General features: G+C 31.8%; 1 protein-coding gene across 12 annotated transcripts in view; it reads left to right on the forward strand.

Moving 5' to 3' along the window:
- Nucleotides 1-14347, forward strand: part of CDC42BPA (CDC42 binding protein kinase alpha) — a 328754-nt gene that overhangs the window by 234438 nt on the left and 79969 nt on the right. For all 12 annotated transcript variants that reach the window (XM_074262585.1, XM_074262586.1, XM_074262589.1 and 9 more), the window contains exons 16-20: nucleotides 795-900; nucleotides 4729-4853; nucleotides 10858-10963; nucleotides 11356-11504; nucleotides 13648-13739. In XM_074262585.1, the coding sequence (XP_074118686.1) occupies nucleotides 795-900; nucleotides 4729-4853; nucleotides 10858-10963; nucleotides 11356-11504; nucleotides 13648-13739 (578 nt within the window). The remainder of the gene's footprint in view (nucleotides 1-794; nucleotides 901-4728; nucleotides 4854-10857; nucleotides 10964-11355; nucleotides 11505-13647; nucleotides 13740-14347) is intronic.

Genomic DNA, 14347 nt, shown 5'->3' on the forward strand with positions numbered 1-14347 from the left:
GATCATTTGTGGGCTCTGTTGCTCCAAAGTCAATTTTAAGTCATTTGTAGGAGAATCTTTGGAAGATTCTACTCTTTCATTTTGACTTCCTTTCTTAAGTGTTTAATAAATATTTGAGGACTAGAAAAAAAGTTTATATCCATGTCACATAGTATATACCATAAAATATGTTTCTCAGTTTGTTTGTGTATATATATACATATATATATATGTGTATATATATGTGTAAATATATAAAATGTTAATATTAGAAGTTCTGAAGGACTAGGTACAGTTCTTTTTCAGCTTATACCTCATCCTTGCCACTTCTTAGCGATTCCAATTTTACCATGAATTTGAGTTACTTGTAGTGCATCTTGTCTCTTCAAGAGAATATGGGATCCTTGTGTATCCCTCAGTTCTCAGCACAGTGTCTGGCACAGAGGAAATACTATTGAATTACTGATAAATTGTGTGACCATCAGACATGTCTTAATTTTCCAGGTGACATTTTTAAAAATCTCTTAAATTAGAGGTGAGGTTCTACTCTCCTTTAATAGTAGGAGTTCTATACCATTCATCAATATAGGAATTGATGAAATCACAAATCTACTATTCCCATCACCCAAAAACCATGTGATATGCTTGCCTACACACTAAGAAAGCATGTTTACATAGTAAGAATTCATTTAAATAATTATAATAGTCTCATTTCTAATGAAACAGAAATTGTCATGAAAATAGTTTTCCTCAAATTATTAGCTCACTTTAATGATATGACTTTTTCTTTGTTTTGTTTTTTTGTAATTTAATAGCCAAAATGAAAGGGAAGAATTTGAAAGTGAATTTAAACAAAAATATGAACGAGAAAAGATTCTGTTGACTGAAGAAAATAAAAAACTGTCAAGTGAGCTTGATAAGGTGAGTGATTCAATTATTAACCCACTTCAATAAGTCATGGTGAGTACAAATTTATTTTAAATATATCCTTTTTTTTTTTTTTTTTTTAAAGGAAAACTTTCACTTTTAGGATCAAATCTTTCCTTGGAATAAGCAGTATCCCCCATCCCAAAATCAGCTCAGGATAATTTTTTTTCTTTATTTCTTCCAGTTTTTCATTGTCCCATATATTCTCTCTCTTTTTTTATTTTCACGCAATTTTGTTTCATACAATCTCATTTTCTCCTGGATAGGACTAAAGCACTTAAATAAGAGTATATTATATCAGGGACTGCCGTGCTGATTTGTGGAAATATAAAAGGAGGATCATGAGGAAATCTTTGAAAGCAATTCAGGCCTATGAAATAAACTACTAACTATATGGTAGAATTTTTTTTTTATGTTTAGTTTATCTTCAGGTAGTTTTGGTATATACATCCTCCTTTAGTTTCTAGGCATGTCAGCCTGAAAAAAAACAGAAATTTTTTACAGCTATGCTCTAATTAATGCCAATTATGAATCCCATATATTGGGATATTGAATAATGAAGATACATATTCAGATTTGTAATATTTGAAGTTATAATTATATAAATTTGGGTGCAACCCAATGGAAATATACAATACAAACCCTAATTAATACAGAAACTTTATGGAATTCATTATTTGTATTAACTGGGACCTCAATGTTTACTGTTAGTTATATACTGCTAAAATTTGAATAAAGATTCTATGTGAAACTTTTCCCCCCCACATTCTCTGTGGCTTTCAATTATCTACTTTCATTAATTATGACTAATTTAATTTAAGAAACAGTTCTAAGTGCCTACTATGCAAGTATTGATGCTCTCAAGAAATCTACTAGTCTAAACAGTCTCACTGCCATTTTTGTCTCATGTATCTTCTCTTCTCCCACATTTACTTCTTATGACTGTAATTTTCCAGATTTTTATTAAGAATTGGCTGGATTGTTTTGCTGAAAATAACTTGAGAAGGAACATTGTAATGCCCTGTGCTATTTTGAAAATAACAAAATCTCAAGTGATGACTTAAATAAATTTAAAATAAACTAATTTATATGAATTTAAAGACTTTTTAGAAGCAGACCTTTCAATTTGTAAGTAAATTGGGATTTATGTAGTTTAACTTGATTTAAAAAAGCAACAAGTTAACATGTATGTAACTATTAATGATTGTAGATTTAGAGATCATTTCTGTTTTGTAAGCTCAAGAGTTACATTGAGATAAAAAAACTTCTCATTGCAAGATGATTTCATTTGGAATCACTGTGCTAATTACTAAGTGCAAGATCTAATTAGAGAGTGCAGAGAAACAATCTAAAGTAGTATAATGTTGGTCAGTTCCCCATGAGTTAACAATATTCTATTTCATTGCTAGTTTTTACATTATTACTAGTTCTATGTAAGATAAACATGTGATGCTAAATTTTCTTGGATGAATATTTACATGAAAACAAAGCCTAATCTGAAGGATTGGAGAAAGAAGCCTAAGCCATACTTGAGTCCTTATGGTTGAGGAGGGGAAAGTAATTTTTTGGAGGGGAGGAAGCCATGATGGAAGACAAGTCTGTGTAGATGGAACTTTGAAGGAACCAGGAACAAGTTCATTATCACAAAATAATTCCCAGAAAGAGCTGAGAGGCCAGCAGGGACACCTGTCTTCTGTTCCTCTTGGGGCATTGGTCTTGCTCTTGTTCTCTTGTCACTGCTTTTTGGATTGTTTCTGCTGTTTTGTGTTTTTCTTCTTTTCTGATTTTAATTTAATAAGCTTTTAACCTGCTTCTTCTACGAATAGCTAAAGATTTGTTTTCTTTAAGAGCACTCGTCTGATTACAGTATCCTTCTTTTCTTCATTAAACTACAGTGGTTCTCTTTGTTCCCTAGAACAAAATTTAAATTCCCCTTTTTGGTATTTAAAATCATTCACTCCCTGACTTTTATACACACTCTGAAGTTCACTGGGCCTGGCCTTCTGATTGCTGCCCATCCTCATATCCTTGTACCTTTTCTTCTTCCTCACCTTGCCTTTTAGACCTGATTTCCTTCAGCAACAGCTCAAATGCTATATTCTTAATGACATCTTATCTGATCTTCTAGCTGCTGTTACCCTCCCCCAATATATAGATTAACAGTGTGATTGCTGGTCAGAATTATAGCACATTCCCCACTCTGCTTTATACATCATACTTTGTGACTCCTATTGAAAAAAAATTTGTGCTGATATCTGAATATCATATCTGTAACTGCTTTCTCCTAATTGAATAAAAACAAAATCTTTATAACAAATATATGTAGTTCAGCTAAACACATTCCTACATTGGCCATGTATAAAATGTATATCTCATTTTGCTTTTTAAAATTCTATTACATCTCTGGCAAAAATAAATATGTTATCAGTAGACCTGCTTCATATTTTTAAGAAACAAAATGTGAAAAAGAAATCCATAAAATACCAATTAGTTTTTAGAGGATATAAGGTTTTTCTTTATAGTGAATATTAGTTGCAAATTGAGTAAGTCATGTCCCTTTAAAATAAGAGAAAATGAGTGTTTTAAGGAAAAATATACATTTGCATCCTGACTTATTTTTCCAAAGTTGCAAAGATTTGTATGTTTAGAAATAATAAATTAAGAAACATTTTAAATAAGCAAAATGGACAATTGAAAGATGGTTAGTAGGGGGCAGCTAGGTGGCGCAGTGGATAGAGCACCAGCCTTGATTTCAGGAGGACTGGAGTTCAAACCTGGTCTCAAGACACTTAACACTTCCTAGCTGTGTGACCCTGGGCAAGTCACTTAACCCCAGCCTAAAAAAAAAAAAAAGAAAAAGAAAAAGAAAAAGAAAGATGGTTAGTAAAGAAAATGTTAACTCCTTTCTGATTGAAATAGAATAAACAAGGTAATCTTTTAAAAGGGATAGTATAGTTGAAAAACTTTAAGTTTAAGGTATGAAGGCTTAAAAAAAACAGTGAGCATAGAGACAATGGGGTAGCACAGTGAAAAAACATCTGCTTGGAGTCAAGAGTTGAAATTTGGCCTCAAATGCTTGATGCTTACTAGCTATATGACCTTAGGCAAGTCATTTAACCTCAATTCCCTCATCCCCCTCAAAAAAAGTAGTGAGTACTTAAAAGAATAGTAAGCAGTAAGCTGTATGTTACCTATACAAAGACTAATTTTATCTATAAATCAAGAGGTTTATAATGTATAGTTGAGATGCATATTTCTCCCCATATTTAATCAGGCTTGCTATTTATAAACAGGAAAAACTTCATTAGTACAAAACTCATGTTGTCTTTTTGAATATGAAGTGATTTTGGATTACACTGGTTATGTCAGCTGTATATTAAGGTCCCACTCTTAAAAGCCTAATTCTTCTTAATATTCTTTTTTAAAAATTAAACCATGCTTTTATCAGAAATCATAGCATTCTAAATATTTCTGGCAATTCATACATTTTCATATGTATCCTTTGTAATTTTTTTAAAACATTTTTAAAAAATATATAAGAAGTTTAAAGTTATTCACTCAGGCAAGGGTTTCTATCTTTTTGAGGAGCTAAAAAGAAGTCTTTTTAAAAGTAGCATTAAAGTGAAGTATATTTGAAGCTGACAATGATCTCTCAAACTGAATTTGAGAATAAAATTAAGAAAGCAAATTTTCTAGTGAATTATTTGATATGCTATTTCAAGGTAGTGTTCTGATAATTACATCATTTTCTTGGTATAAGTCAAATTTGACAGATAGATTGTCTCAGTGAGTAATTCACATTACAACTCCATGCCCTTTCAGCTCACAGCTATGTTTGAGAGATTAAGTATAAACAACCGACAACTAGAAGAAGAGATGAGAGATCTAGCAGACAAAAAGGAATCGGTCGCACATTGGGAGGCCCAAATCACAGAAATTATTCAGTGGTGAGTACTCCAATTTTAAATATATCCTATTTAAAGAACTTGATCATTGAGCACATTGTTTCAATTATTGGGGACATTGCCAATAATGTCTTTAGCTTACTTTAATTGTCAAAAAAGAGTTTCTCCTCCCATATTTCCACTGGGAAGGAAAAACAAGTTTACACTAAAAATGTTGGCTTTATTACAGTTCACTCATTTTTGCACTATTGTGTGATTTATATAGGGCCAGGAAATTCCTTTGTTTTCCACCTTGTTCTCCTACCATATTTCCACCACCAGCTTTCCCACAGTTCATTTGAAAGCTGCTCTTTCTCTGTAAGAACAAAGTTAATTAACTCTTTGTTATATAGGTTAGACTTTTTAGGACTTAAGAAAAACATCATTAATATTTAATCACCCCTTTCTAAGACCAAAAATTAAGTCCTCTTTGCTTTAAGGAACAAAAAGGCTAGAGAAAGAAGTAGCTTTTTTTTTTCTTCATTATAACATTGTTTCATATATAATTATTTTTAATTTAGATACAGTTGTATCATTTCTCATTATTTGTATACATATATATAGATAGATATATATATAGATATAGATATATTTTCCCCGAGGCATTTGAGGTTAAGTGACTTGCCCAGGGTCACACAGCTAGGTGCTAAGTGTCTGAGGTCAGATTTGAAGTCAGGCCTTCCTGACTTCAAGGCTGGTGCTCTATCCACTGCACCACCTAGCTGCCCCTACATGATTGTATCTTAAGGAGCTTCCCTAAGCATCATTTCTCTGGCTCATTTTGCCCTAATACTGAGTTTTCTCTAAGAACCTCAAAATATAGTTTTATGTGTAGACCTCCACTGATGTGGGTTAAAAAAAAAAAAAAAGAGCCCTCTTTCCTGTGTAAGCACTCAAAAACAAAGATAGAGAATCTTTGTTTCACTCCACAGAAAATGCAAAAACACAAAGGACTAGCTTTAACAAAAACACTAGATAAATTTCTTTTCTCTTAACAACAAATCCCACCTTTCAACTAGGTTACTTGCATAGTATTCATTCTATAGTACTATTCTTAAGGTTTAGATCAGTCCTAGATTGAAAATGAACTTGACATTGCAAAATAAAATAACTAAGGGATAAATTTAAGCCACCCAGTTAACTCTTATTTTCAGTTCTTTTCTAAGAGGTTAGGGGAACAACACTTTCTTTTCTATGCAGGCTGGTTACAAAAACTTGGCATCTGGAAAATCTCCCCCTTCTTTCTATTTTAGAGCACATAAAACTCATATTTCTGCCCTTAACTTTTTAAGGCTACCATTAGTAGTTCTGATTGGGAGTCTGTGCAAATAACTAGGCTTTCCTCCCTCCATTATCACTTCATATATACTCTTAGTTCTATTAAAGTTTTTCTCTCTTTCTTCATATCTGACTCTCAGCTCAGACTTCACTATTCCTATTAATAGTCATAAAATAAATGCCAAAATGGGCAAAAATGTAGTGCAGTGAATAGGGTGCTGAGCCTTGTGTCAGAAACACTCATCTTCCTGAATTCAATCTGGCCTCAGATACTTACTAGCTGTGTGACTCTGGCAAGTTACTTAATCCTGTTTGCCTGAGTTTCCTCATCTATAAAATGAGCTGGAGAAAGAAATGGCAAACCACTTTAGTATCCTTGTCAAGAAAATTCCAAATGGTGTCGCAAAGAGTTGGACACTACTAAAACAGTTGAACAACATAAAAGCTAGAAGCTCATATTTATGTTAACTTGAACCAATCATATAATTCTCAGATTAGGAAATTTTATCATTCCCAGAATTGCACACTTCATTATTCATTCTTAAATTATGAATGGGTTAACAAGTTACCAAGCCCAAAATAAATACTCTGCTATCTCAAAGAAATATTTGTGGAACTTTATATGTGTCTGTGTATACATATAAAACTTTTTTATATCTCATTGGGAGATGCATTCAAAATATCAAAAGCCATTTATTTGTATGCTGGCCACATTGATCTCATTTATATAGGACAAAAAGGTTTTAAATCCAGAGAGAGTGACATATTTGTTCATATACCCTACAGAAAATCAACCCCATGTTTTCCCTGAGAGAAAGGGGAGATTAATGGATATGAACACTCTTAGGTATGCTGTCACAGTGTCTATATAGACAAGGAGTTAGTAGATGATTTCTTAACTCAGGATGCAAAGGCTGGTAATAAGGTGCTGAAACTATTTTAAATCACTGAGGGTAGAGGATAGCTCATAGAGATATGACAGGTGTAAATGTGTTAAGATGTTATGCTTATATGAAATGTGAAATTCTGCTAAAAGGAATTAAGAGGGGCTTGCTTACCATTAGATAGCAGAAGATTTGCCATGCCCCTTGATTATCTTTCAAAAACCAGCTTTTGCTAAATTCTATAGTTATGTCAAGATGGAAAACAACTTTTGGGGTGCTTTGGATTTCACCATATGATCAGGGCAAATGAGCTCTTCAAAGAGATACCACATTCTAAAAAAGACTAGAGACTCACAATTTCGAACAAAGGAGAAAGAATCCAACCATAGAAAGTTACTTTGGAAATAGAGAAGACCAGAGTTCATCTTAAGAAGATACTTAAGCCAAAAAGCCTCTCCTATCCTAAAGAGTAACATTTAATGGTTGCCTGTCCAAAACGAGTTTATAGAAGAACTAAAAAGAATTTTAAAAATCAAGTGAAAGAGACTAAGGAAAATTTAAAAAGAAAAAAAAGAAGATACAAGAAAAAAAGATTGTGAAAAGAAAGTCAGTCAACTAGAGTAAGAGTTACAGAATCTTAAGGAAGAAAATGACTTTAAAAACTAGAATTGGTCAAGGGAAAGCCAGTGAAGTTATGAGACCAAAAATAATAAAACAAAAATGTAAAGAATGAAAAAATTGAAGAAAAAGTGAGACATAAGAAAAACAAGAAAGAATATTAGGGAAAGAAAGAAGCTTGGGTAGTCATTGTAAAAGTTTATAGAAGGAAAATGAAGATTGAATTGTCTGTCTGCTACTAGTTTTATCCTTTCAGGGTCTTTTTGGAAGGATTTATACTAGGGATGCAAGGATAATTCAGCATTAGGAAAATATCCAGTATAATTATATTGAAAACCAAGACATTCAAAAACACAATATCTCAATAGATACTACAAAGGAAGTCTTTAAGCATGATATCACTCATTTATGCTAAAAACAAAACAAAACTCTACCAAATATAGGCATAAAGGGACCTTTTTCACATCACAAAAAGCACATATCTGATACCACAAATAAGTTTTATATTCAGTGAAAATTGATCTTTTTCCAATAAATAGGGAGTAAAGCAAAGGTACTTACTCTCCACTCTTTTATGTAGTTCTGGAAATGCTAGTAATAAAATAAGATGAAAGAAATTAATGACAACTTTTGACCAAAAAAAGTTAAAAGACAAAGAAAAGTTAAAACTTTATCTGTTCATGATATGATAGTATACTTCAAAAATCCTAGCTAATTAGCTGAGATGACATAATCCTCATTTTTGTTCTTTTTCATATATTAAAATGTTTAAATTTTGGGGATGGCCCAACATGATAATTTATTTTAAAAAGAAACAGAAAAACTTAGTCATTAAAATATTTTTAGTCTACACAACTTTGAATTTGGACCAAGTCTGAATGGTCTTAACCACCATTCTGACCCTATTCTATCCTGCTCAGTGAACATTTCAGTTCCCTAAATTTGTGGACCATTCCCAATGAATGAACTGATCCCTGAGAATCCTGTATGTATGGATTCAGCCAGGGTATATGAGGGAAAGGGAAAACTGATTACATGTATTTGGAAAACATGTGAAGTGTGTAACACTAATGACCTCTCATCTCCACAAAGGGGAAGGAAAAACAAATATCTTCTCAGCTATATAACACTCATTGGACAAAGTGTGATTGGAGACATTCTCCATGAGAACATTCTGGTTACTACAGGGCTTTGCTACCTGTGGAAATGCAGCTAGTTTCAGAGTACATTGAAGACATGATAATTGTGACAGGAATTACTCTAAGGACATGTTAATTACTATAGGCTTGCTTTCTGTGGAAGCAATGTAGTCTTTGAACTCTCAAAAGACAAGATACTTGTGGCAGGATATGTTCCTCAGAACAATCTAATTACTATAGCTTTGCTTTCTGCTCTCTGTGGAAATGCATCTTGTTACAGAACACTACTTTTGATTACTATAGCCTAGCTCTCTGGAAACACACCTAATCTCTGAACCCTTGGAAGAAGAGATCTTTGTAGGAGACCCAATTACTACCTGCTTTGCTTTCTTATCTCAGAACAAAGAACAGAGAAGATAAGATACATGGAGCACCTGTCACAAGGGTTTGAGAGCATTCATTTGCCTAAAGCTTGGTCTGTGTGAAAACTAGTCTTGTTTGAGAAACTGAGCACTCTTATGTTCCTTGAAAAATAAAGTAAATCTCAGGCACCAAAAACAAACAAACAAAACCCTAAGATAAAACAATCTTCTATATGGAATAAAAACAAATCCAAGAATCAATAATAGAAAAGAAAACCCTATTCCAAATAACAAGCAAAATGTATTTTTAAAAAAATCTAAGGATCAGTTTACTAAGGCACACAAGAGACTTGTATAGATTTGATTACAAAGTGCTCTTTTAATTAACTGAAGCAATATTCAGTACTCATGATTTGGGTTTGCCATTATAATAAAATGGCAATATTGTACAAAATTAATTTGTACTTTTAATGATGGACCAATCAAATTATCAAAAGGATACTTTATAGAATTAATTTTATGAAATAATAAAATCCATTTGTGGAAGCAAAAGATTTAGAACATCAAGAGAAAAGATTCAGTATATGAAATTGAAAAGCTTCTCCACAGATAAAATTATTTCACATGTACACACACACACACACACACATATACATATACACACACATATATACATATACACACACACATGACTAGTAATCATTTCCCAATACATAAGTGGTAAAAAGATGTAAACAAATTTACAAATTTCAGTTTACAAATGTAATATTCCTATGCTGTAAAAAAATGATAGATGCATAAGAAGCATGAAAAGATCTATGTGAAGTGACACAGAAAAATAAGCAGAGCCAAAAAAATATGATTACTACAAAACTCTGCATGTTAAAGAACAATACAAAAAAGAAATAAAAAATAAAGAATAGTAAAATTATAAAGATCAATCTGGAAAGAAGAGATATGAAATGATACTCTTAACTTAGCAGAGGTGGAGGGCACCCTGGGCAAGTCACTTAATTCCAATTTCCTCAGTAACAACAACAACAACAAAAGTCCAGGCACCAGTGATGTACATGGAATATGTTTTTGAACTTTTTTCAACATATTGATTGATTGTGCTAATTTTCCCAACCTTTTTCTTTCTTTTTCTTTTCTTTCTTTCTGTCTTTAAAAAGTCCTTTTTGTTTTATGGAATGACTTTGAGAAAGGAAAAGGAACTTTCAGGGAAACTGTGATAATGTAAAAAAGTTATTAAAAACTTTAAAATATGATTGGACTACTTGCTATCAAGGGGAGGGAGGGGGGGAGAAAGGGGAGAAATTGGAACACAAGATTTTGCAAGGGTTAATGTTGAAAAATTATCCATGCATATGTTTTGAAAATAAAAAAAAACTTTAAAAAAGGAAATAAGTCACATTAGTAAACCCAATTATTAAATGGGGCAATAAACATATTAAAATATGTTAAATATAAGGAATATTTTTAGTTTATTAATCATGAAGGAATCTAAATATTCCATCACAAAGTTTCCATTTTTGTGGTACACTAAGGCTTTTCCAACCAGCTGTCAGGCAAAGGTAGTTTAATTTAGGTCCTTTTTGGTGATTAGGTTCAAAATTATTCAATCATTTGTCACATTTCCTTTTTAGATTTTTAATATACATAATAGAGTTACACAATTTAGCCTTTAGATTTTTCACATTAATCTTTTATTTTTTTTGTAATACAGGGTGAGTGATGAAAAGGATGCACGAGGCTATCTTCAGGCTTTGGCCTCTAAAATGACAGAGGAACTAGAGGCATTGAGAAATTCCAGCCTTGGCACAAGAGCAACAGTAAGGAATTGCTATTTTATGTAAGAATTAATTATGATGAAAAAGTAAGCCACAAAAACTATTTTTATAAAATTATGTATTTTCCCAAATTTTCACCTACAATAAAGTATTTCAGCAAAAATCAAATATTTTGACTTTCCTTGTACCAAACATAATTTCTGTAATGTACTTAAAATTTTAATTAAATGAGATGCTAACAAAAATAATTTCCTTATAAATATCTTTCCTCTGACCTTAATATAAAATAACAATTTTTACAGATTATTTTTCTATTTTACTATTTGAGAAAGATAATATTATTAGGGAATCTTCCGTATTATTTTGTAATTTTAGGCCTTATATGTTGGAAATATAATAAAATGTAGCTGGTAACACAGTTTGATTGTTTTTAGGATATGCCCTGGAAGATGCGCCGTTTTGCAAAACTGGATATGTCAGCTCGGTTAGAGTTGCAGTCAGCTTTGGATGCTGAAATTAAAGCCAAACAGGCCATCCAAGAAGAGCTTAATAAAGTTAAAGCATCAAACATCTCAACAGAATGGTGAGATGGAATATTACAATTCAAATGAACTACTTCCTGTGTTTGCAAAAAGGCAATTAAAGAGGTCTCTTTGATTTCCTGCCAATTGAATAATCTATTTTTTCTTTATAAAGAAAAAAAATCAATTCCCTTTTGTTTCTTTTTAAAGTGGCATTAAAAGTCATTTACTGGTTACTTGTATACTTTCTTGTGTCAGCACCTCTTTAATCTTATTAAGAGATACATGATGGCTACAGTAGAATGAAGTCAACATGGAGAGGCAACAACATTGGTTAAATACATTTATTTAATGTACAATGTTAAATTAATGTCAATGTTATTTAATGTCAGTGTTAATCCCATGAAGACCTATCTGGTTCTGTTAACAACTGATCACTGGCTTTCAAGAGAGGTGCTTGTTTGGGTGTTTGGTGGGAAATATGCATTGATTGTTAAAACAAGTTGTACAACAAGATCCTTGTATTTCTTTTTCACTTGTGGAGGAGGTGAGGCAAAGAAAGAGAGAGAGGGACAGAGGGAGAAGAAGAAGGAGGAGGAGATGTTGCTTAATTTAAAAAGATTTTACTTTTAAACTGTATCAACAGATTTTAATTTTTTAAAGTGAAGAAAACTCTAAAGATGAAAGACACATTGAATGAAACATTTTCCACTAGTGCGCTTCTTCATTCCAAAACTGGTTTTGTTTCTCATGTCCTAACCTAGCACATTGTGTATCTGGCTCATTGTATGTGCTTAATTAAAGCTTTTTTTTTTTTTTTTTTTTTTTTTTTTTTTTTTTTTTTTTTTTTTGCTTGGATTGGACCCTTCATCAGTACAACCACAATGTTCCATTCCTTTTGTGTGCTGTAATTTTTGTCCATCTCTTTCTCTACAAATCCCTTAGTCAGTATTGAAAGCTCTCTCATTCTTTTAGCATCTTAATGGACACCATTGCAGCACTTGATTTGTTTATCTCTTAATATACCTTTGAGACACCTGAAATTTTGATTGTTTTGGAACCAGATATCTGGAACAACAGAATACTGGTATTTGTGTGGTGATGACTGGGGGGGGGAGGGGAAGAGGGAGAAAGTGAGAGAAACTAGCCTAATCTCATTTAGTTCCAAAATATTTCTTTGTAAAATTTGTCCATGATAATAATATAAATTTATTTAAACAGTTCTATATGTTCAAGACTAGATCAGTATTGTTTGTTATTTATTTAGAAATATTATTTGTATCACAAAATTTAAAACATATAGACTCTATCAAAAGCCTTGGGGTATCAGGGAGCACCTATAATTTAGGAATGCATCTTGAGTTATAAGTTGTTTGTTTGTTTGTTTTTAATCATCTGAAAATTGTGACCAGGATTCTAAAGACCTTTTTGCAGTTTTATTGATGTCATCTTCTAGGATACATTGTAATATAATTTTGAAAAAGATTTTCAAGTGTATCTAGAGCTTTTGTAAATTTCAAATTAATGATCTGGTTGGTTGTTTTGTTTTTGTTTTTTTCCAGTAAGTCAGTGAAACACTTCCTAGGGCTCTCTAAGTTTAACACCAAAGTAGAGGACAGCACAGTTATGACTGTTAAGAATATTAATAATTATCTCAGTAATTTTGTCAGGAGATTTGATATATGAGTAAGTCACTGCAAGTGAGTTGTATAAGAACAACGAAGGAATTGAAAGAACCAGATTTGATAGTGTTAAGTTGTAAAAATACACAACTTTCTTAAGTATAATCATAAACTAAATATCTAAAGTAAATTAGAATGGAAAGATATCTATTTGTAATTTCAGTTTTTGTATGGAAAGCCAACCTCTAAAAATAGAATCTGTTTCTAATTATATTTTTAAAATTTAAACTTGGAGTCAAGGATGCTTTATTTAAATTTTTATGGCTCTTAAAAGAGAAGCAGTATTGATCATATGAGCGAAAATAATATTAAGCATTAATATTCATCATTACTATTATACATCAAAATAAGTATAAACTTTTCTTAATGTGCTCCAGGTATATGAATTAGTGGTGTAAAGTCAACCTCAGAATAAGTAAACAAAAGCAGTTTTATAGTTCCATACCAAGTAAGACCTAAAAGGATCTGAGAAAATAGGTAGAAATTAGTAGCTAAATACATCTTTCTCTTTTCCCCTTTCAAGCAAACTACAAGAGTCAGAAAAGAAGAACTTGGAACTGCTATCAGAAATTGAAAAACTGAAAAAGGAGACTGAGGATCTTAAATCTGAAAAGGGTATGGAAACTGGTGATCATATAAATCAGGTCTCGTATCATTGTGCATAGATTTTACCATATTGTACTATGTAAGAGGCTGTTTACAGTATGTATGAGAATTAATGACTTCACAAAGCCATTATTTCTAGGTTTATTGTTTATCTTGTTAAGATCCAAGTAGGAATAAATATAATTTTGCATCAATTTGAACTCCTTTTCATTAGTACAGAAATTTCTGTAAATAACTTTTTATGCTTAGAAAGAAATTTATTTGAAGTTGTCACTTTCCATTTTGAAATAATCTAAGTTGCCGTGGCATGATGTAATATGAATATGATTATATTTACAGAAGGAGACTGTTAAGTTAACTTGTCTTTATTAGTCAACAGCTTCCTTACCCCTTATCCTAGAAAACTCATGATATCTTGGAGCAGGCAATTCTCTTCCCTCCAAGGCTACATTCTAGTCAAACTTTCAACAAGAGGTTTAAACTCTGTATTTTAGAGGGACGATACAATAATTTGAAACTCAAGAAGTATTTTCTGAAGATTGATATGTTTGTCATACCATTACACAACGTACTATATGTGTATTAGGGAAAAAATGCAAAATACTCTGGTCTTATCA

Source organism: Sminthopsis crassicaudata, chromosome 4 (assembly GCF_048593235.1).
Source record: "Sminthopsis crassicaudata isolate SCR6 chromosome 4, ASM4859323v1, whole genome shotgun sequence".
Lineage (NCBI taxonomy): Eukaryota > Metazoa > Chordata > Mammalia > Dasyuromorphia > Dasyuridae > Sminthopsis > Sminthopsis crassicaudata.